Consider the following 24,386-nt stretch of genomic DNA (forward strand, 5'->3'; position numbering starts at 1 on the left):
CTTTATCTTGGAATAAAACCGGAGGCTTGTTGAGAGTTGGGGCATGGGGTGGGGTAGGGCGCTCCAGCCCCAGGACTCTGCACAGCTTCCTGCTCGGCCTCAGTTTCCCCCCTGGGAACCCTGGCAGGTGCACACAGACACGGCCGGCACGTGTTCAACACTGTGTTTAATTACAGTTGAAGGTCCGGGAGCCGACAGTTGGAAGAGCTGACTGGATACCATACCTCAGTGAGGCTCCTCGGCCTCTAACTCACCTGGATGTCCTACCATTCCAGGCGAGCCCCAAGGCTGCTCCCCCACCAGGGGTTTGAGACTCAAAAGCACCTTGATCCCCCCCAAAGGCAACAATGCATCCGGGTCCTCAGAGCCAGTCAGGGCACACACAGGGGTATGCATGTCACTCATAGACACAGCCTGATAACTCTGCCCCACTAGGGACCAAAGGCACAGGGCCTGCCATTGGGGTGTCTGTTAAAGGCGACTCGGTCAGTCTTTGGTTTATACAACCCCACCCACGTTCAGGGTGGGGGCTCAGGCAGGACCAGGGGTTTGGACCCTAACTCTATCTCACTGGCCCAGCCAGCCGAGCGCAGCTGGGGAAAGGCGGCTTCCTGAGGCTCATGCGGAAGGAGAAATGACAGCCATTCTGTTTCTGGTGGTTTCAGGGTCCGAGAAAAGGGCTGAACCCTCAGGGTCACTGCAAGGGCCTCTGGGGGTAGAAGCTGTGTTGAGAACCATCACCTGTGGACAGAAAGAAGTGAAGGCAGGGTGTCCATGACAACAGCTACCTTTTCGCTGAACAGAAAAGGCCTCAGTAGCCATGGGCACCCAGCTACCTGGGCCTTGGGGTTCCCCAAGCTGCTGCTGTGTGCCCCAGGGCAGTGTCTTAAACTCTCTGTGTAGACAGAGCTGCCAGCCTCACAGCCTGTCTCAGAACTGCGCTGAGAGAATGACAGCTCTGACTGTTGGCACCTCAGTTCAGGGCTTTGAGGCTGGAACAGAACCTGTCTGGGTGACATCACCGGCCCCAGCATGGGAGATATCTGAGAGCCCATAGGGCTCATCCTCCATCTCACAGAGCAGTTCTGCCTGCAGCCCTGGCCCCCAGGCAGGAGGCCTGAGCAGGACAGGAAGGAGACATTGCCATGGGGATGAAGAACAGCTTGACCTAACCAGCAGCTTCAGGGAAAATTCCACAGTGCCCCTCTTCTTCCCACCACCCAGCCCCACATCCAGCTGCTAGCTCCTGCCCTCCCCTACCACAGCCACCTCCCTCCTCCTGCTCTGCCCAGAGATTCTGAGGGCATCACGTCTTTCCCTCCTTCTCACTCAGCCCTCCATCCCCTTTACACCAAAATCCGAAGCTAAACCAAACCCACCCTCCACCAGACAGGAGACCTGGGCAAGCAGCACACAGTAGGGCCGCTTGAAGGACGGTGACTGCTTCTAGGGGCTGGACTTGCTTTGGAAAGATAAGATGTTCCACGGTGAGTTGCGGCAATGGCTGCACAACCCAGCGAGTGTACTAAAGCCATCGGTGGTGAACGGAACATTGAAGACGGCAGCTGTAGCTGGCTACTACACACCTGGCTCACGGCTCCCGGGAGACCACTCCCCGCAGATGCAACTCACTCTCGGCAGCCACAATGGGCAACCCGTTCTTCAGGTGGTAGTCTATGAGGTGGCTGATGCTCTCAAACAGCACGTCCTTCGTCCGCACCTGTGGGCAGAAACCTCAGCACCCATCCCTGACGGCATCCCACGGGTCATGCTCTCACCAGCTTAGACCTGCCCCAAGACTCCAGAACCACAGGCCCAGTGTGATAAGGCACACCAATGAGCCTAGCGCTCAGAGAGGCTGAGGCAGGAGGATTTTGAGTTTGAGGACAGCCTCATAGATTCTGTCTCAAAACTAACAATAAAAAGTTGAAAAGCTGAGGAGTTTGGTCAGTAACATGCCTGCTGCACAGCATGAAGACCTGAATCTGGAGCTCCAACTCCATATGAAAGCTGTGTGCACCTGCACCTGTGTGCACCTGCTACCCCAGTGCTAAGAGAAGATCCAGCCCAAGGTGGGCCCTTTAGAGCCCGCTCACCAGCCAACCTAAATCTCTGAGCTCCAGCTTCGGTGAGAGACCGTGCCTCAAGAGAAAGAGGGAAACTGTATGCCCTTAACCCAGCAGAGGGCAGAGGCTAGCCTGGTCTACAAGCTCCAGGACAACCACTGCTGCACAGTGAGACCCTGCCTCAAGAAAGAGAGGAAGCCCCAAGAGGGAGATGCCATGGGCATGCATACCAGTCAAGGAAGAAGAAGAGATGGAGCCGATGTGTCCGCAAGCCAAAGACGGCAGAGATCACCAACCACCCCCAGGCTCCGGCTAAAGGCTGGCGCAGAGATCTCCTCAGGACAAGTCCTGCCCTCTTTTAGGCTATATCATTGGTGGTCACGTGCTTCAGAACCCCAGGAAACCAAGACACCCCAAAATCACACAAGAGTCCAGCTAGACTAGCAGTTCTCAACCCCTTTCACAGGGGTCAGACGTCAGATGTCCCGCCTATCGCAACACTGGACAACTGACAGTTATGAAGCCACAATGAAACAGTTGTATGGCTGGGGTCACATAGCATGAGGAACTGTATTAAAGGGTCACAACATGAGGAAGGTTGAGAATTACTAATCTAGACAGTAAAATCACTACAGCTTCCATGGCTGAGAAGGCTCCAAGTCCAATCTTTCCTCAGCAGGATCCTAGAAAAGGCCTCTAAGTCCCCATGAAGTTAGAAGGACTTCCCCAGCCTGGAGGGCTTCAGAAATGGCCATTTATGGCCGGGCGGTGGTGGCGCACGCCTTTAATCCCAGCACTTGGGAGGCAGAGGCAGGCGGATCTCTGTGAGTTCGAGACCAGCCTGGTCTACAGAGCTAGTTCCAGGACAGGAACCAAAACCACAGAGAAACCCTGTCTCGAAAAACCAAAAAAAAAAAAAAAAAAAAAGGCCGTTTATGGGTTCTCACGGCACCAGCCAGAGGAACAGGGAGGAAGAAACCCAAGGTCAGTCATGCTGCCGTTCAAGAGGCAGCCTGTGGTTTAGAAAAATAAATAAATAGACGGGGACTAGAGAGGTGGAACACCGGCTGCTCCAGCAGAGCACTGGGATTTGAGTCACAGCAGCCACATGGGCACTCATAACCATTCATAACTCCAGTCCTCTGGGACACTGCACACACACACCACACACACCACACACACACAACCACCACCATACACACACACCACACACACACACCACCACCAAACACACCACATATACCACACACCACATACACACATAACACCACACACACAGCACACACACACCACACACCACCACCACACACGCACACCCACACACCACCACCACCAAACACACCACATACACACACACCACACACACCACATACACACATAACACCACACACACACACCACCACCACACACACCACCACCACCACACACACCACCACCACCACACACACCGCATACACACACACCGCATACACACACACCACATACACACACACCACCACCACACGCCACATACACACACACCACACATACACCCACACACACCACCACCAAACATGCCACATACACACACACCACACACACCACATACACACATACCAACACACACATACTGCGCACACACACATACACCCCCCACCCACGCACACCACCACCAAACACACCACATACACACACACACCACATAGACACATAACACCACAGACCCACACCACATACACACACCACCACCACCACCAAACACACCACATATACACACACACCACATACACACATAACACCACACACACACACCACATACACACACACACACCACACACACGCAGGCAAAACACACATAGACATAAAATAATAACAACAAATATGAAAAAAAAGGACAAGGAACAAGAGCCAGGTGTGGTGGCACACACCTTAATCCCAGCACTGGGGGGCAGAGCTCTGAGTTCCAGGTAGGCTGATGTCTACAGAGGGAGCGTCAGTCAGACAGGGCTACACAGTGAGACTAACCAGGAGCCAGGGCAGCTGATTCCAGCAAGGCTGACTTGATAAACACTGCAGTGAGAAACCGTAACTGCCTTCCTGCATGTAGGACAGACACCCAGGCTGGGAGCTCAGAGAGGCTGGGGGTCAGAGGTGCTTATGTGAACCCCAAAGTGCTTTTCAAAGTAGAAACCCCTTTAAAGTGTTTTACTGTTTTCTGTTGGTTCAAGGTTCTCACTCTGAAGTTCCAGACTGGCCTGAAACTTACAGCAATCCTCCTGCCTCTGCACACACACACCCCGCCCCCAGTGCTGGGATGTCAGGCATGAGTCACACATCTGGATTCAACATTCTTTTTGATCAATCCCAGCACTCGGGAGGCAAAGGCAAGTGAATCTCTGTAAATTTGAGGCCAACCTGGTCTACAGAATGAGTTTCAGGACAGCCAGGGCTACACAGAAAATCCGTCTCAGAAGAAAAAAGTTGACTGAAAAATGTCTCTAGAAGCTAATGCCAATGAGCTTCGCCACAGCAAGGGATCCATTATCTAAAGAACGGCACCAACCCTGAAGTCGGGGCCCCTGCCCTCCCTCCTGCCCCAAGTGCCAGCTTACCACACCCTCGGGGTCCACCAGCAGCAGATGTTTGGGCTGCCCCGCGTGCATGCCTGTGAGGACATACTGCCCCGGGTTGGTGATGCTGTCTCTCACAAGGAAGTCCCCATCGGCACGAAGCAGCTTCTCCGCAGCCCGACGGCTCATGCGTCCATGGTACCAGGGCTCCTGCCTCAATTGCTCCTCTGTGGGTGCAATGGGGGCCCTGCGGGTAGGGGGGCTGGGCCACTGGTCCTCCAAAGGGAACGGGGCTGCAGTGATGCCTGTTGCGACTGTGCACTCGTGCAACTTCAGGGCATCCTCAAAGGGTCCTGCGGGTCATTTTTTTTTCTATTGCTGGGACAGAACCCAAGCTCTCGGCTTGCAAGGTAGGTGCAATCCAGAGTCAAACCCCAGCCCCTCCTCACTGGGGAATTCTAGGCGGGGCTCCACTCCCTGACCACGCCCCAGCTCATTGGGGATTCTAGGCGGGGCTCCACCCAGACCATGCCCACATCCCCTCCCTGGGGATTCTAGGCAAGGACTTTACCCCTCAGTCACGTCCCCACTCCTTGTTTTACTTCTTGACAGAGTCTCATCAAGTTGTCAAGGCTAGCCTCAAATTCTGTCTTTCTGTCTCATTCTCTTACTTAGCTGGAATGACGGGTGCTCAGTTATAAGCCCAGACCTAGAACTTGACCCAACCTGGTGCTAGGCGCAGCCTCTACAACCCCAGTCTAGGGACTGTCAGCAAGGCTAGAAGCTGAGGCACACAGCACTCCCTCCGCCCCAGCCCTCTACCCCCATGGATGTCTCTCCTTGCCGACCACATGATGCCAGTGGTACGGCCAATGATTGGTAACAGCAAGTGGCCACACATCCCTGCTTCTGTGGAGTTGTCACCGCTGAGCCAAGTGACCTCTCCCAGTCTCAGGACCCTCCCGAGAAAAGGGGGCGGCAAAAGGTGACACAGACCGTGCCGATACGCAATACTCATGCCTGATACAGGAGCTTCAGTAGGCCCTACTGACCAACCTACCAAGGGCTACCTGGGAGCCCACCTTTCCTTGGAAGTCAAGTAAGCGGCTGTCACCTCTGCAGGGAGCTCACCCCAACCTGTTTTCCTGCTGAGGGGAGCCAAGAGACATGCTCTGTAGCCAGTACCATGACACACAGCAGGTATCACGTGGAACCTCACGCCACAGTCACAATGATGAGCAGGAACACAACCGAGATGTCTTGGGAAATGGCTCAGTAAGTCCTTGCAGTGCCAACCAGAGGACCAAAGTTCGATTCCCAGCACCCATGTAAAAAGCTGGGAACAACAGTATGTCCTGGTAACTCCAGCACAGAGGAAATGGGGCCAGGAGGATCCCGGGGGCTCACTGGGCATCCAGTTTAGCCTAGTTAGTAAATCCCAGGCACTAGAGAACAAGGCGGTTAGTCAGCACTGAGCAACGCTAGCCAAGGTTGTCTTCTGGCATCTAAATGCTCATAGACACAAAGAAAGATGACAGTAATGGGAGATCACCTGCAAGGATCTGGGGGAGGCTCTGAGAGAGTCAGCACCCCACAGTGCCCAGGGAACATGAGAACATGGAGTGCTACAAACCCTTCTGGGAGGAAAGATTAGCAGGGCCATCAGACTGAGTCGTCTTCCTGGGGTTTCTGAGGAGAAAGCTGGACCAGCTCTCCCACCACCACGTGAGACCCTGAGTTGAGACTGAGACAGACAGAGAGATCTCCTAGCCAAGCAGGTGGGAACTGACAGTCCCCGCTGACAGGAGGTCGGGGCTCTCCCCTTCGACTGTGAGTCTGTGGGCAGAGGCTGGGCTGACCACAGAAGGGGCTTCAGCCTCACCCAGCAGACTAGCTTAGTCTGTCCCTAGCTGACTGAGGTTCATAGTCTGGGACCTCTACCCTCTGGATTCCCAAGGACCACCCCCATGCAATCCCAGGTCAGATGGGGAACAGGCCACGCACGCATGTCAAACAGGTCCTTCTTGGGGCTGTCCTCAGGCAGCAGAGGGGCCTCGAACATGTCCTCGGACTCCATAGCGTCCAGGCCCTGGGTGTTGACGTACAGGTGCTCCTCGTAGTCATGTGGCCCTCGAGCATCTGCCTGCACGTAGCCATCCCCAGGTGAGGCTGTGAGATGCAAACCCCAAGGACTTAGAGAGAGGGAGGCAGGAGCGGGCAGGGATGCCACCTCTGTCATGCCACAGGGGCTAAACCGAGGCTCCTCACACGAGTAAAGAGCCACACAGTGTTCCAGATGGGGACAAAGGCTGGCCACACACACAAGACTGAGGCAGAGCCCAGTTATGCCACAGCCAGAGGACAGCTCTCTGGCCGAAGGGATGGTGGGGAGGGACTCCAAGCTCCAAAGAGCTAGATGCTCACACTGACCCTGTTTAGACAGTAATGACTGTGGCTCTCCTGATCCTGCCACTACGTGACCCGCCGCATGGTGGAGCTGTTACCACTCGCTGCTCCTATCTAAGGCTGGCAAATCCCTCCTCTTTTGTGTGGAGGTTGAAGGTCAGTGTTGGTGTCTTCTCACTCACTACCCATCTTATTGTTTGAGACAAGGTCTCTAAACTAAAATGGTGGAAAGTCAATGAGGCCCTGGGATCCTCTAGTCTCTGTCCTCAGTGTTGGGACTCCAGACAGCGACCACCTTGCTCAGCTTTTACCTGGGAGATAAGGATTAAATCTGAATTTTTGTGCTGTCTTTTGTCTTGTCTTCTTTGTATTTACCTGTAAGATGGATCTCAGTCTCCTGAAGGCTGTTCAACTTGCCTGCACCCACGCAGGGGTAGCAGGACACCCTATCCCCTCAGCCTCACCCCTCAGGGTCCCTGGGGGTCGTGCCAACCTCATGAACAGCCTGACATTCATTTCTCCCATCTGAGCTCAGCTGAGCAGATATCTCAGAGTCCAACAGTGGTTCCAGGCACTTCTCAGAACCCCAGGTAGGAAGTGGGGAACAGATGGTGTCAGCTGTGGCCAAGCCCTCCTCGGGGAGTGTGAACCCTGCCTGCATCAGCCTGATACAAGACACATGGCTCTGCCCTCCGAGAACCCAGATACGGCTGTCACTTAGGCTCCGTAACACGGGAAGAGTAAGAACTTAATCATGAAATCAGGAGCTGGCAGGATGTGATGTTCAAGGCCAGCTGAGGTGCAGAACGAGACCCTGTCTCACATGGTTCTCTTTTGTCTTCGTTTCTGTCTCAAGGAAAAGCCTCGTTTTCGTGAGCAGGAGCTCAGGGTCATCCTCAGCTATAGAGTAAATTCAAGGCCAGCCTGGGCTACGTGAGATCCTGTCTCCAAAAATCATCATCATAATATGGCAGAGAGTGAGAGGGGCTGGCGAGACCTGAGAGCTGTATGAACACTACTGATGGCTCAAGGGGGTGCTGAGGAAGGAGCCAAAGCCACAGCCCAGTGGGAAGACACCAGGGGGTCCTCACACCAGAGAGAAGTCACACTGCCTTGTATGGAGGGGTATCATACAGTCATGAAAACGGTCAAGAGCTCTGTGGTATGCAGGGGTGGAAAGACCCCACAGGGATGGACACTTGGACAAGAGCCCAGTGTATCACCTATGAGTGAGCCCCCACTGGAGACACAGGAAGCGCTTGAGTGTACACAGATGATTCTGGCAACCTCCATAGTCATAACCACCCATCATACGATATGATGATGTCATACGCCTGCCTCGTCAGGGTACAGACAGCAGACACAGGCTCACAGGAGAGCAGCGCCCCTGAAGCTCAGAAGTGTACGAAGCTGAGTGTGCCCCCAAATGTAATGACCTCATTGTGTGAGGCAATAAAGATGGCAGGATGGGGTAGATCAGGGAGCACACAGCTGTGGGGCACAATTACACAATTACAGACAGGTTTGTTGGGGATGAGACATTTCAGGGGACCCCAGACTCAGTAAGGTTAGCACCACCGACCTGTTCCGGAGGGACCCATGTCCCATGGCAAGCCCCGGGCATCTCTCCGTGCAGGTGACATTCCCTGCAAGAGAATCATGGTGACCCTGGCATGTACCAGGCTCTCTCCGCACTCACCCACCCCAAGGACAGCTCCGGGCCCTCTGCCCCACAGGGGAGTGGAGTCTTCTCACCTGTCCGAGGCCTCCAAGTGTCGCCAGGGCACACGGCTGTGTGACAGCCAGTCTGGAGTCCACCAGCCCACCCAGGGGTGGTTCCTTCCCTGGAATGCTGTTATAGTAATTGTGGTCCGTAGCCTCGTCGTCGTCACCCCAGGCCGACTCCTCCAGCCCTGTCAGCCTGGGGGCCCAGAGCAAGGCTAGGACACTTGGTCCTCCCTTCCCAACCCCACTGCCACCTAACACCCACACCTTCCCCAAGGGGCACTGGTGAGACGGGAGGACTGCCACACAAGCCAGCAGCTGTCTGTACTACAACCCGTGTGGGAAAGCAGCAGGCAGCACTCAGATGTATGACGTCCCCACCCCCATCTGCTATCAGATGAGGCTCCTCCCTCACGAGGACAAGGAGGCTGGCGCTGAAGATGGAGCAGCCACACAAGGGACTCTGGGCAAAGAGAAGGCAAAGGCAGCCAGCCCCCGGGCTCTTTTTACCTTTCGGGGGGCACTATGGCCTTGGGGGGACTGTGCAGGTATTGCTTGAAGCGCAGCTCGAAGGCTTGGCCTACAGTGCTGATGATGCTCTGGGCTAGACCCTCACAGCACTCCAAGATATGGCAGGCTGTGGAGGTCACATGGAGGTCACGTGTCAGCGCACCTGTGACCCCAGCACATCCCTGCCCCCAGCCCAGGCTCCCGAGCTCTGCTCAGCTCACCTCTCTGGTTGATGGGGTCCTTGGCCACATAGGCCACGTAATCAGTCATGTCCTGGAGAGACAGTGGGAGAGATCGGCAGGTTCAGCTCCCTGGAGGTGGGGTCCGGGGAAGGCTGCAGAGACACAGGACACAGAGGTCCGCCCGTCCCTTCTTACCGTGTCTCCACCCGAAGCAAAGGAAATGGACTGCATATGATGGTTGGCAATGATCTGTGAGGACAGGAAAGCAGACATGGGCACACGGCCAGCTGGCAGGTGACAGGCGGACATGGGATGGATGGAGGGGTGGAGGCATGTCCCTCTGACTGACGTCTACCATTGCTAAGGCCAAAGAGTCCCACCTGCATATCACCCCCCATGAGGACTAGAACAGGGCCTAAAGAGGGTACAGGAAGGCAGGCCTTGGAGACACACGACTGTGTACCCACCTGAGTGTAGAAATGGCAGCACCCTCACACACACACACACACACACACACACAAAAAGCCCCAAGCAGTCCATCCCAGGCTCTGGTCTCTGAAGATGAACCAGTTACATGTTCATTCCCATTCATTTACACAACCCCACCCCATCTGTTCCCTGTCATTCGGGTTCCTAAAGTTGTATAGAGATTTGCTTTCCTCAGAATTAAAGCACTCCCTCCTGGAGAGAGAAAGGAGTAGGGAGGAAGGGGAAAGGGAGGAGTGGGGAGGAGAGAGGAGTGGGGAAGAGGGAGGGAGGAAGGGGAAGAGGAAGGAGGAGTGAAGAACGGGGAGGAGTAGGGAGAAGAGAGGCTCCTAAGACTCAAGTAACCAAATTCAGAAAGCTCAGAAAGCTGAAACTGGGGTCTCAGCGGCCACATCTTCCCCGGGAACCATTATGACCCTTCAGTGGGACCATGGGCTCAGGAAGAGATGGGACATACCATGTCCCTCCCACCAGGTGCAGAGCTTGGACATCCGACTGAGGCTCTGCTCCAGGCTCTGGTTCCCTGCCCTCTGCCTTCATCGCTCCATTCCCAGGCCTGTGTCAGGAGTGGCCTCCCTTCTCCACCATATCAGCAGCGTCTGTGGGAGCCTCCATGCTGCGGGCTCCCAATCTTTGTGTGGGGCAGAGAAGCCCCCACTCACTAACCAGTGGACTCAAGCTGGGGAACCTCGGAAGACACCGCACCCACCACGCTCCCAACTGGGCCCCAGCCCACAGGCATGTCTCTTTGGTACCACCTGCATCTGATGGAAGACCAGCCTTGTCCCATATCTGATGTGAGACACCCTCCTGCATGCAGCATGTGCCCGCGCCAGCACCAGCCAGGAGGGGCAGAGCTGGAAGGAATGCTCACTGAGGGGCTACAGCAGGAACCAGTGTTGAGAAGACTCAACCTGTGCCTGGCTAGCGGATAAAATTCCAGCTCAAGACTTCCTTGGATCTCAGCTCTACCAGGGCAAAATGAGAATTTGTGCCCACAGCTAAGAGGGCCGGGTCTGCCACAGGCCTGATGACCTGGTTAGGGTGAGAGTTAAGGTTAGGGGTTGGGGCAGCTTGCAAATGGGGCTAGTGTTAGAAGTACGGTTGAAACCAATCATGGTGACCCATGCCTTTATCCCAACACAGGCAAGCGGATCTCTGAGTTTGAGGCCAGGCAAGGCTATAGGGTGAGATTTTGCCTCAAAACAAAGAAATGGGGTTGGGGTTAAGGTTGAAGCTAGAGTTAAGGTAATCAGAATTAAGAGTTGGGCTTGGGTTCAGATGGGTACAGTTGGGGTCAAGGTCTTCCCACAGCCTGTCTGTTCACCACCATGAGTCCCTCGGCAGGGCCTGCCCACTCTGCCTCTCAGATGATCCTAATTTCAGTCCCCGCCCCATGAGATCTGACCATGGCCCCTCTTGCCAGGACAACTGCTCGGCTGACTCTACGCTGCCCCCCCCCCAGTCCTGGCAGAGTCCGCCTTGCCACTGTCACCACTCTCGGACAGACCCCAGACTCCTCCCCCAGGTTCATGCTGCCAGGAGAAGCCTCTCCTCAGGAGCCAGCCTAGAATCCCACATCTCCCTGGGCGCTCCTTCTAGACACCTGTGGACACATCTGCCCTGCACCAAGGGAGCAAGCAGATCTTCCAGGTCCTGGCTCCTGGGGACTTCGTGCACACAGCAACCCCCACTTCCTGACTCCACCTCAGTGGACAGCAGATATTTCTGGACATCTTAAAGGTCTTGCAGATTATAGGAGAGGCCTGCTGGGTGGGTGTGGTTGAGGGCTTTGAAGTTGGGTGGAGCTAAGGGTGGAGGGTTTGAGGATGGGTGAAGCAGAGGGCAAGGCAAATATCAGGACGTGGACGGGTAGAGATGGCAGGGTTGTAGGCTGGGCAAAGGCGGGGTTGTGGGCAGAGGGCAGTGGCTCCCACCTGGCGGGTAGCAGGAACAGACAGGTTGAGGCCATCCACAGAGATGTTGACGGAGATGCTCATACCAGCGAAACGCAGGTTGCTCTTCCCCAAGATGGAAGCCAGCGCCTTGTTTGGGGCCTGGGAGGAGGGTACAGTGAGCAACCTGAGTCGGATGCCTGGGACCAGAGGGGCTCTGGGTGGCCAGTGTTCCTTCAGTCTCCTGAGACACACACCAGCTCTGCTGGACCACAGGCCACACCCACCTTCTTCTTCCAGGAGCCACGGACGCCAGGCACGGCCTCATGGAGCCGGTTGATGGCTTCCCTGTAGGATGAGACCAAACTTAGAAACAGCAGGGATGAAGGCCAGGAGAGCAGCCTTTGCTAAGGAGGCAGAGCAAGGAAGACAATGAGTTCAAGGCCCGTCTGAGAGGTGTTGCAAGTTAGAGGGTAGGCTGGCCTTCACGAGAATGGGTGGTACAAAAGACCAGGGGCAGAAACAGGAAGCCAGGCTGATGGGAAGTGAAGGGTCCTAGGTACCCGGTGTCCAGAATGGATGAAGGCACACACAGCACGGTCCACCCACCCATGGAGAGGAGTGAGGGTCGGACATACACCACAGCGTTGAAGAGATAGAGAGGACACTTTGTGATCAGTGAGACAGGTGGTCTGTCCCCTGGGGGTAAGCCTCAGAGAATGCCTCGAGAGGATTATCTCAATTGCGTGGAGGTGGGGAGAATGTCCACTGTGGGTGGCACCACCTGCTAGCCAGGGGATCCTGGACCATGTACAAGTGGACAAAGCAAGGTGAACATAAACATGAGTTTATTAATTCATCTCTCTCTGTTCCTTATATGAGTATGATCCCTCAAGAAGATTTAGCTTTTTATTTATTGTCTTATTGCATATTTATTATGATGAGCAGAGTAGACCCTTCTCCCTGCTGCACTGGAGGGGCTGAGTAGACCCTTCTCCCTGCTGCACTGGAGGGGCTGAGTAGACCCTTCTCCCTGCTGCACTGGAGGGGCTGAGTAGACCCTGCCTCCCTGCTGCACTGGAGGGGCTGAGTAGACCCTGTCTCCCTGCTGCACTGGAGGGGCTGAGTAGACCCTGCCTCCCTTGAACGAGCTGAGTAGACCCTGTTCTTGTCGGGACTTTTTCACAGTGACACCAAGGGAGACAGAGACATGAGGCCACAGTGGGCTCCATGCTCAGAAATGTCCAGAGACAGGAAGGGGATTTGTAGGTGCTGGATGGGTTAGGGGATGGAATAACTGCTCAGGAGAACAGGGCTTCTTCTTAGGGTGTTGGAATGTTCTGGAACTAGATAGCTCAGGTGGCTATAAAACACTTTGCAGAGATATTTTAAAGCAATGAACTGCGGTGGACAGAACGGGTTGCTGGGGCAATAACTCCTATCTATTGTTCTTGTTTGTTTCTTGAGACAGTCTCGTTCTGTAGCCTAGGCTAGCCTGGTCAGTCCCATTCTGTAGCCAAGGCTAGGCCAGTGATGGCCAACCTCCTGACTCTGTCTGCCGACTGCTGGAATTCCAGATGTGAGCTTCCACACCTAGCTTTGTGTCTTGGTTTTTAAGTTTACAGCAAATGGAATAAGCAAAGGCCTTCCCGTCACCCTCCTGAAGTCACACCCCACAGTATGGCAGGCTGAGGGAAAACGAAGGCAGGGGAGTGTCCATTGCAGCCATGCACAACAACCAGGGACGGAGCTGAGACGCAAAGCTGAAGCAGGGCTGGTGCTGGGCCCAGTCTACCTGCTGTCAGGGGTGCCCAGCGGGTCACCCCCAACCCACCATGCCACCCTCAAGAGGCCAACTGTGACCCGAGCTCCAGCCCACTCCAAGGCCTCACCTTGTCACTTGCGTTCGGGTGTTGAAATCCAGAGAACGCATGGATCGGAGCACCTCAATACAGCCCATGTACTGGGGAGAGAGAGTGGTCAGTCAGCAGGTGAGCCAGCCCAGGAGCTCTCCTCCCTCCCTGACATCTACAGCCACCATCCCAGGACTCTGTGCCTGATGTCCTGGATCCACCCTCCCTCACCTACCATTGAATCCCACCCAGCTCTGAACCCAAAGCTGAATTCAGTGTCCAGGCTCTCAGGCGGGATGGTGGCACGTGCGTTTATTGAGTCCAGTCACCACCCACAGACAAGATCCAGACAGGAACCATCTGGTGGGCACAGATGCAAACATCAGCTAACCACCGTCCGCAGTTGGTAGAGTCCTCACCCAGCACGTATTAGGCCCTGGGCACTGGCCCAAGCACCCCATGAACGCGGTGTGGTGGTACACACCCGACCACGATGCACGAGGCAGTGGTCAGGAGTTAAAAGCCATCTTCAGCTAGATAGGGAGTTTGTTCGTTTTGTTTTTCAAGACAGGGTTTCTCTGCATGGTCCTGGCTGTCACAGAACTAAATTCTGTAGACCAGGCTGGCCTCAAACTCAGAGATCTTCCTGCCCCTGCCTCCTAAGTGTTGGGGTTAAAGACGTGCACCACCGCAGCCCAGCTACATAGGGATCCTGAGGCCAACTTGGGATATAAAGACCAGGTCTCAAAAGAAGAAGATGCTTTGTAGGCCTCTATTTGACAAACATCTCCATGGAAAGGGGCACCTTCCGTGCAGCCACCATCTGGCTTCCCCTCTGGAAGTGAAGCCAGCATGGGGGCACTTCGGAGGCTGAAGCAGGAAGATCAGAAGTTTGAGGTTACCCTGACCTACATAGAACTGTGTCAATGGAAGGGAAGGAGGAATCTAGCTAGAAGAGGAAGTGACCAGAAATTTCTGCCACTTCCTTCCAATCCCATCTTGGCAGCCGTAGCACAGTCCCCATTCACAGGCTGTGTGTGGGGGTTTGTGCATGTAACATTTCAGGGTACCAGGCTGGGGCTCCCGGAGCCACCCAGCTGTGGGAACTAGGAAGAAGGGCTCTTAACTCAACCAGGCGTGTCCCCAGCCTGTCATGATTTAGGCTTCGTTAGTTAATTCTGGAGTCGTGCTTGGTGCAGAGGCTAGCCCCGAACCTCTGGGTCTGAGATGTTCTGCAGCTTCCCCACCCCCCGTGTGCTGGAACGATGTCCATGCACCACCACACCCAGCTTATTTTGTAATTTTGCTGTTTGGGGGCAGGGTCTCTTGTAGCCCAGGCTGGCCTCAAATTCACTATATAAAGTATGACCTTATACCTCCAGCCTCCACCTTCCAATTGCTGGGATTGCAGCCACGTGCCATCATAACCAGCTCTCAAATAAAATAAAATAATAGATCAATGTATACACACTTTCACCTCGTGACTCCAATCTAGAATTTTACCCCACAGCCCATCAGCACTGTGCCATGTGACAGATTCCCCATGGGTGGGAAGAGACAGCTGAGGCACCCGCCATCCCATCTCTCCCAGTACAGCACCCACCATAGCCCTCTATTCGTAACTACTGCCTCAGCTTCTCCTAAGGGGTCCCAGCCCTGAAGGTACTCCCAGCGGAGGGGGCAGACTGTCCCAGACACAGGGGGCAGGGTGATCTGTGCTGGCTGAATTCACTCTCAGCAAATAAACAGCTTTGCAGCCCCAGGAGCTACCCATGCGGACACGCAGACATGAGAAGCTACCCGTGCGGACACGCGGACAGGAGATCTGCCCGTGCGGAAACACGGACACGAGATCTGCCCATGCGGACACGTGGACACGAGATCTGCGCGTGCAGACACGCGGACATGAGATCTGCCCGTGTGGACACGTGGACACGAGATCTGCCCGTGTGGACACGCGGACACGAGATCTGCCCATGCTCTCTGGAAGTTCATATTAAGTCGGCTGCCACTGCGTTGGAGAAACTGAACAAACATGGCACATGGGAGAAAAATGGCGCACAGTGGTAAAAGTGAGGCAGGTTATTTTTGTGAATTTGTATGACATTTCCAAATCCTGCTGCTGGTAGGAAGGGGGAGTCATCATGAGAACATTCGTGTGACTCAACATGAAGGAGCACAGAGGGCATGCTCACACAGCGTGCACTCACAGGTGTGTGGACTCTGCCGCCAGGAGTGCCTCCAAGCAGAGGACAGGAAGACACTGACACTCTAAAGTGCAGTAATTCACTCCTCATAGACCATGTCATTTTTCCAGTATGATATCAGCAAAGGGAACAGGGTCTCAGAAGCACAGGGACATTGGATGCATCCCTAGCAATTATCTAAGGTGATATGACTGTCCAGGATTCAAGGAGCGACGAAGTGACCTGCATCCCAGCCAGGCTGCTCACATGCAAAAAGGGGTACAAAGAGAGCACTCGGGACCTGCCCAGGAAGGAGACTCTGAGCTCGCATCTTCTGGACCACGGGGCAATGACCAAGAAAAGGGAGCAGTACGGGAGGATCCAGGCAAATGCAGCAGCATTGCCCGGCCAGAAGTTAGAGACCAAGTGGAAGAGACAAGAGGATGAAGGCCGGGAAGCCAAGGCCACAGAACCCTGCTGTGATGATGTTACAGGGTTCATGCACTCTGAGGTGAAGAGGTATGGGGGAGCTACAAACAGGAATGAGCTGAGGATCTCACCTATGAGATGAATGGATGGTCAGAAGGGGGATGAAAGGGAAGATGGGTGGAGTAGGTGAGTGGGTGGGTGGGTGGGTGGGTGGGTGGATGGATAGGTGGATGGATGGGTGGGTGGATGGATGGATCTATAGGTAAATGCTGTGGGGTATGCTCTTGTACACTCTAAAAATTTGTCACTTGTTTTGGTTTAATAAAATGCTGATTGGCCAGTAGTCAGGCAGGAAGTATAGTCAGGGAAACCAGACTAGGAAAATTCTGGGAAGAGGAAAGACAGAGACACATTCATTATCCAGAAGCAGAGAAAGCAAGATGAGAAAAGGTACCAAGCCACATGGCTAAACATAGATAATAATTATGGGTGAATCTAAGTCAAAGAGCTAGTTAGTAACAAGCCTGAGCAATAGGTCAAACAGTTTATAATCAATATAAGCCTCTGTGTTTAACTGGGACTCAAGGGTTGTGGGACTGGACGGGACAGAAACTTCCATCTACAGGTAGATGGATGGGTGGATGGGCAGAGGAGTGGGAGGTTAGATAAGTCATGAATGGATGACTGTTGGGTGGGTAAGTGGGTGGGTGAGCAGATGGCCGATGGTGAGTTTGTCAGTTCCTGGACAGAGAAGAGTAACAGATAAACAGACAATGTGGACTCCCTATCAGGCGTATCTCACTACGAGGTGTATCAGAGAGCATCACCCAGGCTCCCTGCTTTGGAAGGACCCAGTTGCTCCCACATCCCTCATTCCTAACCCATCTCTGCCAGTGTCACTGCCCCAGGGGGGCCAGGGGTGCTGATGGCTCATAGGTAAAGTTCTTGCCACACAAGCATGAGGACCTGAGTTCACAACCCCAGCACCCACATAAAAATGGGGCATCAGGATACACACTGATAACCCCACTGTATACACTGTACGCACTGACACACTGATAACCCCACTGTATACACTGTATGCACTGATAACCCATTGAATATACTGACACACTGATAACCCCACTGTATACACTGATGCACTGATAATTCCACTGTATACACTGACACACTGATAACCCCACTGTATACACTGACACACTGATAACCCCACTGTATACACTCATACACTGATAACCCCACTGTATACACTGACACACTGATAATCCCACTGTATACACTGACACACTGATAACCCCACTGTATACACTAATACACTGATAACCCCACTGTATACACTGATAACCCCACTATATACACTGATACCCCCACTGTATACACTGTATACACTGATAACCCCACTGTATACACTGTATACACTGATAACCCCACTGTATACAATGACACACTGATAACCCCACTGTATACACTGACACACTGATAACCCCACTGTATACACTGACACACTGATAACCCCACTGTATACACTGACACACTGATAACCCCACTGTAGGAGACATAGAGAGATGCAGAATTTCTGGGACTTGCTTGCTGGCCAACCTCGCCCAATTGGTGAGCTATGGGCCAGTGAGAGTACATATGTGCATAACACATACACGTGCACAAACACACTAGGGGAGGAGGGCTATGCTACACGGGATGGAGTGAGCAGCATCAGCTGCCATGCCTCAGGACACAAATGTGTGGCCCTGTTCTGCTGGGTCAGTCAGGAAAAGCACCACAAACGTGGCCCACAGACACCAGGAGAGGAGCTAGCCAAGGACAGTCAAGACCCTGAGGATGAGTAGGTCCCCAGAAACAGACTGACAATTCCCACAAGGATAGTGCTTACAATCCTTCCATCCACATTCTAGAGGCCAAAGACCAGGACTCAGGTCTGCTAGGGCCTACTTGGGGCCGAGCTGCCTACAGTGGGCCCTTCCTGCCTCTCCCAGGCTTCTGCTTGACCACGGTCCTCTGAGGCCTTTGATTGGCAGCTACAGTGCTCACTCTGCCTGATCTGTCACAGCCTCCTTCCCCATGTCTTCCGGTGGTTTTCTGAGGACAGCAGTCACCAGATGTGGGACTTAGCCTTCCTAGTCCAAGCCCATCTCCACTGCATCTCCCATCTGCAGAGATGCTGTGCCCAAAAACGGCTGCATTCTGGGGTACCTGGTGGGCGTGAATTTGGAGGGGCACCTTTACCCAGTTGCTCACAACCTGGGTGCATGACGAAGCTGCTGGGCTAGCCAATGCAAGCTGTTCACCCAGAGTCTCTCTCTTCTGACACACTCCTCCAGGCTTGAGCGGCTGACCAGGCTGGCAGTGGCCAGGACACCGGCATCTCCACTCCTGGGAAAGACTCAGATGGCTTTCTGCTTCACTGGGTTCTGCAGCTCAGAAAACATCACAGTGTGGTCCCCAGATGAATCTAGATAGCCAGGGTTTGACCTGAACTCATCTGCAGGTCCCTTCAGTCATAGGTTATAGTCACAGGGGCCTAATGTGGGGGGGGGGTCACCAGGCTACTGGCCGTAGGGACGTATGAGAGAACAAAGTAGGTGCTGGTTAGACAGAGCCTCTTACCAACATTGACAGAGCAACCTCGGGCCCAATTCCATGTGCCTCGGTTTCCCTATCTGTAAATGAAGGTGGTACATCCTCTCTGAGGGGCAAGAGCCCTGCTCGGATGGACCCTTGTGATCGTCCCCGTGTGACTTGGCTGTTCCTTGCTCTGACCTTCTCATTGTCAACGGGGAGACCAGACTGGCTCCCTGTTCTCACATTGATAAGGCTCAACCTGGTGGCACCTCAGCTGCTTCGCCCTGCATGCCTTTCTGCCCTGTCCATTTCTACCATGGACACCATTTTGCATAACCCCCAGTCACCCAGTCCAAATCACTGTCAGCTTTCCCCACACCTTCCAGGTCCCCCTTCAATCCCCATACCCCTCTGTGCCCCATGATATTGTTCTGACAATACTCTGAAATGATCCTTTGGAAACCCCAGGCTCCATCTTATCGAGGTCTTCCACTGCAATCGGAGACCGCTCTTTTGTTCCAGCCACCCAACCCAAACAATCACACAGAAACATATTAATTACAACACTCTCTGACCTATTAGCTCAGGCTTCTTATTTACTCTTACATCTTAAATTAACCCATTTCTGTTCATCTGTGTATCGCCACGAGGCTGTGGCTTACAGGGTAAAGTTCTGTCCTGGCGTCTCCTCTGACTCCATCTCCCCTCTCTTCCAGCCTGGCTCTATTCTGCTAAGCCACCGGCCTAAACAGCTTTATTTATCAACCAATAAAGGCAACATAGACATCATTCCATTGTTCCTAGAAAATTCCAGATTTGCCCCTGCACAGAGCCTTTGCACTGGCTGTGTCCTGCCAGAAATGCCTCCTGTGTTGTTTTCTGCCGGAGGTTTCCACAAGTTCAAGTCTCAGCACTTGAGACATGTGTTCCAAAGCACTGTGACCAGAGAAGCTACAACTCCCACGGACGTCACACAGTTTTACCATCCCTGCCCCATCAGGACCTTCAGTCTTCCCATGGGCAGTCTTCTTCTTGTGTATCTATTATCTACTTCTCCTATGCAATCAAAGACCTGGCAGATAGAGATCAGAGATTTCCCTTGTCCTCCGCAATGTCACTACTCCATAAGGGCTGATCTAAATACCACACTGCTTTCACCCCAACATTGGGAGCCCCAACAATGACAGTATGTGAACTCTCAACATGTATCCACCAGACAGGACAGACTGGAGGAACTGGGTGGGAGGCAGCTGAAGGCAGCATTGATGGGACGCTTTCTCACAGTGACACCAGAATAGCTCAACATCAAACCATGTGGACACAGGAGAGAGGAGACTGCGGGGAGGGACCCAGTGCCACAGCCGGCAGCAGGCACACACCCAGAGGATTCGGTGTCAAGGCCGAAGGGCAGGAGAGTTATCACTTAGTACGGCTGGAGAGGGACAGAACACGAGGGGAGCGCAATAGCACTCCATTCTGAAGGCTGGTCTCTGCAGACAGCATCTGGGGGTCCAGGAATCTCCACTGGCCCTCGGGTTGAGATTTATCTCTTGTTCTAGCCTCAAACTCTTCTCTAAGCTGTTCAGTTGTCTTATAACGGGGTCTCGAATAGCCCAGGCTAGCCTCAAACTCACCGTCTAGCCAAGGATAACCTTGAATTCCTGCTCCCACTGCCTCCACTTTCCAAGTACTAGAATGACAGGTGTGAGCCACCTTGTGTCTTGGCTTGTCTTTGTGTCTCAGTCACTGCATGAGGACCCACCCTGCTCCGGGGAAACCTCCCCTGGACCCACAACACCTACAACAAACATACTTCCTTCTTTGAGTCTTCCCTTTCTGTGTGCTTGAGCATTTTGAGACAGAACTGGAACTCACTATGTAGACCAGGCTGGCCTTGAACTCACAGCTTCCCCAGTGCAGGGATTAAAGGTGTCCACCACCATGCCCACCTTCTTTTTCTTTGGCTGTGTAGCCCAGGATGGCCTACAACCCTTAGCAATCCTCCTGCTGCAGCCTCCTGAATGCTGGGATTACAGGTGTGCCCCACCAGTCACAGCTGAAGTCACCTCTAAAATAAATACTGGAGGACTCAACCCAGTTCACACAAGAAGGAAGTGACACTGTGGATCACGGTGGGGAAAACACACAGACACCCGCTCAGCATCCTGGTCCAGGACAGTCAACAAACGGCATTCTGGGATCATTTGTCATCTCATAAACTGTGGTGGGCAAGACACCAGACTAGGGTGCCTATGGTGAACCTCACACACCAACTTACTTTCCAGTGGTTGATCAAACTGCACACACAGGGGTTGAGGCTTAGAGTGAAGATAAAATGTCCATGGTGACAGGTGACGTGGGAGACCATCCCCCACACCGCATCCCTTGCAAAGGTCACAATAAAAACCTGGTGGAGGGGCGACTGGGGATGGCGCTCAGTGTATACAGACCTCGTCTGGCATAAAGAAGACTCTGAGTTCCATCCCCAGCACCATACAGATGGGGCGTGAGGGTGCGTGACTGTCACCCCAACATTTGCCAAGTGGAAGCAAGGGGCTACATAGTAACTTCCAGGCCAGCCCGAGCTACAAGAGACCCTGTTTCAAAAACAAAACAAAGACTAAAGCTCCGGGAGTGGTGGCACACACGTAACATCCCAATATTAGGGAAGCTGATGAGGCCAGCTAGTAGCTGGCAGTTGGAGCTCAAAATCCCCTCCTCAAATCCCTATTTCCTCCCACCCCTGCCAAAATAAAAGGGATAAACAGCCAGGTCCATTAGCTTCATTAGTAGAACCCCGAGCACCGAGCTTAGGTACCACGCTCCATCCAAAGTCTTTGCGTGTCCTCACTACATCGCTTCAAAGTCGCTATCCCTGAGACTCCGAGTATCTGTTCGCTCCCTGGTCCTCACCTAAGGACTCTCTCATCCAACAGCAAAGGGGGCGATAGCCTGCGCATGCGTGTGTTTCCTCCCCACCTGCGCCCTCTCCCCGCCCCTCCCCACGTGATGCCGTGGGAACCCGGACCCCAGAGCCTGCGGGTGGGGGCGGCCAAGAAGCGCGCATCGGAGACGGGGTTCCATGGTAGTGGGGAAGAGCTCACTTGGCTCTCTTTGAGATACGGGACCAAACTGGAGGGGTCCCCGAACCCGACGTGCCGGGAAGGAGGCTGGGCGCACTCACCCGCACGATGTAAGAGACCCCGGGCCCCAGGACCCTGGCGTCGGGGTGCAGCCAGCCGTGAGCCGGCTTGTGGATGAAGCCGCCCTTGCGCGCCCACTCATCGGCGACGTCTGGGGTCCCCCGTGCGCACCGCGTTCCCGAACCCCGGCAGCGGCCGAGCGCGGGCAGCGGGCAGGGCGCGGCGCAGCGCGGTTCGCAGGCTCCCAGCACGGCGGTCAGCGCGGGGACCCCTGGCTCGGGCTGCGCCTCGGCCGCCCCCGCCGCGCGCGCCGCCGGACCGCGACCCAGGAAGCCGCCGGGTGCCGCGAACTTCCACTGCGGCATGCGCGGCAACAGCGCGCAGAAGGTGGTGGGCGCCTCGGGCTCGGGGGCCGCGCGGCCACCCGGACCCTGCGTCATGGCCGCGGCCGCCGAGGAGCCCCGGCTGAGCCTGGCACGGAGCCGCGCGCTCCTCCCCGCCTGGTGATGTCACCGCTTCGCGCAGCGCGCAGCCGCGGGGGGCTGCGCTCCTAGGACCCCAGCCCTTCGCTGGCGGCACCCATTCCACCCCGCACGGCCTGTCGGGGCTCCCGGAGGGGCTGTCCAGTCACGCTCTGACCGGTGGGGAAACTGAGACTAGTGTCTGCAGATGGGAGGCGGGGCGCGATCCTCCAACCTCGAAGTGCCCCTTCGCCCCCGCTCCAGCACCACTCTACCCTTCGTCTGAATGGAGAAACTGAGGCCTGAGGTCGCGGGTGCAGTGCATCATCCATCCTCCAACCCCGAGGTGCCCGTCACCACCCTTCTAAGAGGCCTGGCTTTGTAGAGGCATCCTCCTCCCTTCCCTAAGTGACCCCTAAGCCACTGTTCCAGCCCGACCGTGCTTTCTTTCCTGAGTAGGGAAACTGAAGCCAGAGCAGTGGGAAAACTAAGGACTAGGGTAGGGAGAAGGTAGCAGAGGCAGGATGTGAGGGTCTCAGTCGCCGACACTTCCAGCCATATCCTGACTAACTACTTCAAAATAGGGCCTGGGCCAGCGCAGAGGCTGGGGTCCAGGACTCGAGAACCTCCAACTCAGAGGTGTCCCCTTCCCCTGTTTTGCTATTTAGTGGGTAAATTGAAGCCTGGGGCGGGGACAAGGTTTAAAGGGAAACTGACGGCTGGAAGTGAATCAAGTGCCCCGGACAGCGCAGCCGCAGAAGGGGCTGCGGCTGGAAGGGTCTGAGAGTAAACACAGGCCGCCTCTGCGGACTCCTGGCCTGTTGCCACGGCTGTTAGCCAAGGACTCCCGTTGGTTCTTGGGGTTATTAGAACCCGAATATCAGAACTCTCAGGCCGGCCACCAGTCTCACCCCAGGCTCAAGGGACCTCTGAGATGCCTCCCTCAGACCCCAAGAGGATTCCTTCTGTGAGGGAAAGGGGTTGGCATCACCACCCTACCTCTGTCTCCCCCCCACACCCACACACACCCAGGACAGTCCTGCCGGGAAACAAAGGGAAGAGGGCTGGGCGGGGCAGGGTGTGGAGGAGGGGCAAGGCCAGCCAGATCGATGAGGAGAGAAACTAGATCACTGCGTGCGAGCGCCTGCGAAGGGGGCTGGCGTGCGCACGCTCGCGCGCGCCCGGACGCTTAGCAACATCAACAAAGACACACCACTGAGCCCTTGGTGCTCTCGGCTGGAGGAAGACTGTGGCTGGGCTGAGGTCTGCAAAAGGAGGCTGTGGGATCTGCCTGTGTCGAGTGTAGATCTCGGCATTCCGGGTCTGGGTGCCATCCATCCTGTGTCCTCTCCATTGTAGAGAGGGTTGGTTCTACTCTTTAACCTGCTGTATGACAGTAAATCATACTGCAATAGTTTAAACTCCTACACACCCTTCAAAGCCCAGCTTCACAGAACCCCTCCCCAAGAACCTAGGAGGTCCCACAATCCAAATCCAGGCTCTAACTCTGGCCTCCTGCTGCCAAGATCTTCCCTTTGCCCCATCTGGACCGGAAGAGGTTTGTGGATCTGGAGGGCAATGTTTGTGTTCTTTTGTGGCCTAGCGAGAAATGCTATGTAAACCAAAGTGCAAGCCGGGTGGCGCACGCCTTTAATTCCAGCACTCGGGAAGCAGAAACAGACTGAGTTTGAGCCCAGTCTAGTCTAGAAGAGCTAGGTCCAGGACAGGCTCCAAAACTACAGAGAAACCCTGTCTCAAATAAATAAACAAACAAACAAACCAATGTGCACAATGCTGACAACCGCTGGAGGAACAATTTATTGGCAAGCAACTCTAGAGGGTGGGATAGGTAGGGCAGAGGTATCAGGGTCACCTCCAGGAGAATTCTCCTGCCTCATCTGCAGAAACCCAAGTG

At 54.6% G+C, this 24,386-nt stretch overlaps 1 protein-coding gene across 1 annotated transcript; it reads right to left on the minus strand.

Moving 5' to 3' along the window:
• Nucleotides 1-15: 15 nt before the first annotated feature.
• On the minus strand, nucleotides 16-24,132 carry Shc2 (SHC adaptor protein 2). The gene is made up of 13 exons (XM_057772037.1): nucleotides 22,052-24,132; nucleotides 13,712-13,782; nucleotides 12,107-12,167; nucleotides 11,862-11,981; nucleotides 9,634-9,687; nucleotides 9,478-9,529; nucleotides 9,257-9,383; nucleotides 8,777-8,942; nucleotides 8,604-8,667; nucleotides 6,620-6,784; nucleotides 4,658-4,968; nucleotides 1,587-1,720; nucleotides 16-741 (listed from the first exon to the last, which is right to left on the minus strand). Exons 1-12 carry the CDS (start codon nucleotides 22,448-22,450, stop codon nucleotides 1,592-1,594), a joined length of 1,719 nt encoding a protein of 572 aa, XP_057628020.1. The 5' UTR covers nucleotides 22,451-24,132; the 3' UTR covers nucleotides 16-741; nucleotides 1,587-1,591.
• Between the last annotated feature and the right edge of the window lie 254 nt (nucleotides 24,133-24,386).

Source organism: Chionomys nivalis, chromosome 6 (assembly GCF_950005125.1).
Source record: "Chionomys nivalis chromosome 6, mChiNiv1.1, whole genome shotgun sequence".
NCBI classification, from domain to species: Eukaryota; Metazoa; Chordata; class Mammalia; order Rodentia; family Cricetidae; genus Chionomys; species Chionomys nivalis.

Excerpts from the sequence above, each read along its gene's own strand:
- Shc2 (XM_057772037.1), bottom strand. The coding sequence starts at position 22,450 with ATGACGCAGGGTCCGGGTGGCCGCGCGGCCCCCGAGCCCGAGGCGCCC. Across the intron at positions 12,168-13,711 it reads ACCCGAACGCAAGTGACAAG|GGAAGCCATCAACCGGCTCC; the intron begins GTGAGGCCTTGG and ends CTCATCCTACAG. Across the intron at positions 9,384-9,477 it reads GGACCCCATCAACCAGAGAG|CCTGCCATATCTTGGAGTGC; the intron begins GTGAGCTGAGCA and ends TGACCTCCACAG.